At 36.7% G+C, this 5,331-nt stretch overlaps 1 protein-coding gene across 1 annotated transcript; it reads right to left on the reverse strand.

The window, feature by feature from the left end:
* Positions 1–517: 517 nt before the first annotated feature.
* LOC128237637 (uncharacterized) lies at positions 518–5,331 on the reverse strand. The gene is made up of 4 exons (XM_052953227.1): positions 5,328–5,331; positions 3,810–3,875; positions 2,985–3,176; positions 518–967 (listed from the first exon to the last, which is right to left on the reverse strand). The coding sequence occupies exons 1-4, from the start codon at positions 5,329–5,331 to the stop codon at positions 762–764; spliced, it is 468 nt and encodes a 155-aa protein (XP_052809187.1). The 3' UTR covers positions 518–761.

The raw sequence follows: 5,331 nt of genomic DNA on the forward strand, positions 1-5,331 counted from the left end.
ACTAGGGCTGAATGAATTTAAAATTTCAAAATGTATGGATTTAGATATAACATGTCTTACTTCTAGTAGACATGATGATCAGATCTGTTAACAAAATTGGATCAGGAACCAATTTCCAAATTGGCCCACCAAGAGGCTTAAGTCGTTTCCTGAAAGTGGGGACAGTTGGAGGCAATCAAAAACTGACAGCAAGACATTAGTTTTTTTTAACTGAATATTGTAAAAAGAACTTCTGGATATAAAGAAGTATGAACAATCAACCCTGTAACCAATTTGATATGTAAATAGTTTGGACCCCGTCGAGACAGCATCTGTAGTTGTTTCATCAGGATCCTATTTATTTGCTTTGAAGGTTTATATCACTTTGAAATATAAATAGGTAATTTTGCCTCCGACTTCTAGATAAAATAGAATGTTTGACAATATTGACAATATTGTCAGAAAAGAGCATCAAAATATTTTAGTGATAGTTCTATTATCAATTTTGATTATTACATAATGATTGTCCAATTTGTAGGGCTGTGGATCGCCGGTCAAGTGGCGATCCGATTCGATCCACGAGTCAGAGATGACGATTCACAGATCGAACCACGAATCATCAGCATTAATTAACGACCACATAAACACCTTACGAAAATCATTTTCTATAAAAAATCGTTTAAAGCTACGCTTCATTGTCAGAAAGCAACACTTTAAAGTTGCACAAACATCATCTAAAGATGGAACAGTCATGTTCTCCAGTTCCTCTGTAACACAGGAGATTATTTTGATTTCCCCAACTTCATGTTGTTTAACTTGGACCTTATTTGAGCCTTTGATCTTTCAGATAATTCGGCACATGTGTTTTGAGCCATGATTATGTCTGTATTGTGGACACTAGCTGCTTTTCTGGTGAGGTAACTTTTGAAAGCTCTTCTCAAAAATTCCTCAGCACTTTTTGTCCAAGGTCTCTTTTCCCCCCGTTTTCCTGAAAAAAATTACTAATCTGTCACATTGATCAATGCAAGATATAAATATATCACATAAACACATTTAATATTTTACTCCTTATAGTAGAAGTGCATTAGAGCAAGTGATGCAATTGCAAAGCCAGTGCAGTTTCTAACTAGAGGTGTTTTCTGTCACTAAAAAAGGTCTCCCCTGTTCCCCTCTCCTTTATTTAATAATCAGGGGCAGTAACTCCATAATCATTAGCAGAAGACTGTAGGAAAATCCATGGTACAATATAAATCAATATTTTTTTTAGTCTTAAACATTTTAATGAACTTAATGTTTGACGTACACCAATCAATTTCGGAGTAACACAAGACACAAAGCTTAATACACAATTCTAAGTTATAATTGTCAATAACTCTGTAATTGTCTTTAAGAGACCAACAACTCATGGTGAGGAATATTCCCGTCAAGTTTGATGGCTGCACCCCAATCTGTTTCAGAGTAATGGGCTACACAAAGCCTATACAATTCTAAGTTATAATTGGCAATAACTCCGCAATCGTCTTTAAGAGACAATCCAAACTAGAACAGTCACTGAATGTGACAAATACCCCATCCGCCTCCTTGTCACAAACCAAGATGCCATCTGATACATATAAGTAAGCACTATATAAAATGCCTCAGTACAAGGGCAGACAACTCTAAAACGTCTTGGGGTATATGCACTAAAACTACGTCTTGCACTTCTACCATTCATGTTGATGATGTATACCAAGTATCATTGCAATCCATCAAAAACTGAAGGAGAAGTTCGCTCCACAAACTAGCTACCGTATTTAACAATTGTGCACAATGTTGCAAGAAAACAGCCTAAGTTCAAGGGCAGATAACTATCAAACGGCTTGGGGTATATGCACCAAAAATATGTCTTGCACTTCTACCATTCATGTTGATGATGTTTACCAAGTATCATTGCAATCCGTCAAAAACTGAAGGAGGAGTTCGCTCCACAAACTACCTACCCTATTGAACAATTGTGCACAATGTTGCAAGAAAACAGCCTAAGTTCAAGGGCAGATAACTCTGAAACGTCTTGAGGTATATGCACCAAAAATACGTCTTGCACATCTACCATTCATGTTGATGATATATACCAAGTATCATTACAATCCGTCAAAAACTGAAGGAGGAGTTCGCTCCACAAACTGTATATGTTAGCTGTGGACAGACCAACCGACCAACCGACAAACAAACCGCCCGACAAACAAACCGCCCGCCCGACCGACAGGGTGATTCCAGTATACCCCCCTCAAACTTTGTTTGATGGGGGTATAAAAATAGTAGGTGCACAACAGCTAATGGTGGTAATATTTCTGTCAAGTTTGATGCTGTACCCCAGGCCATTTCAGAGTTTCGCACAACACAAAATTTGTAATTCTTATACACCTCTCACATTCTAATTTTCAAGTTACTGTTGCATGTGGTTGCATAATTATGATCAATATTAAGTTATATGTAAAAAAATATTTTTTGATAGATCTCAAATGAGCTTGACCTTTAAGGAAAATGTAACCTTGACCTCTGATCTAGGTGAGCTTTGCTCAGGTGAGCTAAAAAATTGGATAGGAGCTTTTTTGAAAAAGCAGGAAAAAATAGGAGCCATCTCAAAAAGGTAGGGAAAAAAAGAAATAGTAGGAAAAAAGAGGAACGCTGGAAAGCCTGTATTTGTCACCTGTTTTGATCTTATTATGTTTTACACAGTGAACCTAAGTTGTGAGTGAATAAAATAGCTGCTTCATACTGGTACTTGGCATGTATGTGCATCTTACAGTCACACATTTTTAAGTGTTCATTTATGTAGGTCAAGGTCACAGGTCTATATACAATGTATATAGGTCAACAAATGAACAGGGAGGGGGGTCTAAGTGTATATTTCTTTTTTGTCGATCTAATTACAAAAGGACATAACTTCTTTACAACTGTGAATGAGTTACATCCTTTTGGAATTAGATCGACAATATATAGTGACAATGATAAAGACAATTTACCACTAGATGTTGCAGGATCAGTTTCAACACTAGTCTCGGTCTGAGAGTCAACTGCCACGGTCTCTATGGGATCAGGATCAACAACCGACTTGCTTGTCTCAGTTTCTATAGGATCAGGACCTTCAACTGCCTCGCTAGTCTCCGTCTGAGAATATACTGCCTCGCTAGTCTCAGTCTCGAAGGGAACAAGACCTGAATAAAATCACAGTTATGCATAAAAATCTGCACCTGAATGAGCATAAAAAGCTGCTTTAATAAAAGATATCATTGCAAAACTGCAAAATGTATGATGTCAGAAAACAGTGGTTACTATTATAAGGTTAAATGATGAATTGGCAATATTTTGATTATATTTATTTATACACGATCAGGGTCAACACACTTGTTGTTTTCCATTACCATCTGCTGAATCGCTCAGGATCTGTTGGAGTACGGCTCAGCCCATCCTTTGGGTTTCAGCAGATGACAATGGATGAAAAAACATATTGACCCTACAGTGTTCTGTTGATGGTCTCTGTCTACAGTACCAATCTTAACACATATTCCAACAGTTCTGAAGGTTGTAAATAAATAGTCTCTAATCTCCATCTGGTCTCCATGTAATCAGCACCTTTCAAATATCAAATTTATAAAAAAAACTCAACATTTTTGCATGTTTTAAATATAACTGTTTGTTGAGTAACTAGATTAGGCTAATCCAAATCAAAATTGTGTGCGTTTTACTTTTTTCATCACCTTTACCCAACATGTGGAGATATTGTTCAGACAAAGAACAATCTCAAAAGTTCACATGAATAAAATCACTGGAGAGTAAACTTTATTTACCTCTTTCCTCCGACGCTTCATCATCAGACTCATTTTCATCTAACAACTGGTTTATGTCTGGTAACTCTGAAAATTGCATTACACTGTATTATAAACAAGAGCACTGCAGAGTGGGTGCCAACGCTCGTCTGTTTTTTATGTCCGAAAATGGGAATAACTGAGTAATTAGTAAGGCCAGAGTTATGTGACCTTGTATAGATGTGCGTACTATTCCTAGGAACATGTGTACCAAGTTTCATTTGAAAATGTTGAACGGTTTTTGAGTTATGAGGTAAGGTTAAAGTTTTTGGACGACGAAAACGACGATGCAGACGACGCCAAGACTATCACAATAACTCGACTTTTTTTCTTCGAAAAACAGACGAGCTAAAAATGTCAAACATTTGACTATGAATGGGTCTCACTGGTGCATGGCAATTGCCTTACTCTATTAATTAGTATTGTATGAATCAATCAAGCATCTGGGTAGAACAATCAACCTTCCGCAAGTTAGCCAGAAAACTTCCTCTCATCAAAATCCTAACACAGTGACCTTGACATTTAACCTACAGATAAAAAAAACCCTAAAACTATCAATACCTCCGCCCCAGCTCCTGACACAACAAGGTTTTGTTATCATGGGCTATTACTCCATTATCGTCTTGAAGAGACAATTCAAAACGAGAGGCCAACTCTTGTCTGTTATTTCCTAAGTCCATAAACATAATTCTGACAACAAAGCATCACAGAGTTATGGCTCTTGGTCAGATTGTAGCCCTTGTGATTGTTAACAACTGAGTGAAGTTTCATTGCAGTAGCTTCAAGAACAAAGGTTAAAGTTTTTCATGCCTACATCAACCATGACGATGATGACGATGACAACAACAACGACAGTGCCGACTCCTATATACCCCTTCTCGAACTTGGTTTCTGGGGGTATAAAAATAAGCATCACCTACAGACCATGATCATCTATAACACCACATAAGGTAGTCCTAAGCTTAATGGGTTTCAATTAATGGCACTGACTAGATTAAAAATCAGTGGCCTTGACCTATTGATCAAGTTATTCAAGTTATTGAGTAGAAATGTTTGAGTGCACAGGCATTCTATATTTCAGATAACTGTGACCTTGACATTAATTTGGTTCCTAATTAAGTGTTGCCCTGGTGCCCGATAACGTAACCTTCAGAAATAAGATAGCTACTGGTAGTATTTGAGATTGGTGACCCAACAATGTATTATACATTTTTTTATATATTCCATGAGAACTCTGAATAACTGTTGGTTCATAAAACAATTGACCCAACAATGTAATATATATGTGCTGTTCCATGCAAAAACCAGCATTAGTGACATCGAAATAAAATTGAGTAAATAGCCTCACAAAAGTGTTAAAAAATGATAATTTTTTCATGTCCTAATATGTCCAGGAAACAAATTGTCCTATACAGAATAATCAAATTAGAAACTGGTCATGTTTGAAAAAATCACTAAATATTATATTTGTTGCCATGGTTACCCATGTTCTAAACCCACCCAT

The sequence above is a fragment of the Mya arenaria genome, chromosome 6 (genome assembly GCF_026914265.1).
Source record: "Mya arenaria isolate MELC-2E11 chromosome 6, ASM2691426v1".
NCBI classification, from domain to species: Eukaryota; Metazoa; Mollusca; class Bivalvia; order Myida; family Myidae; genus Mya; species Mya arenaria.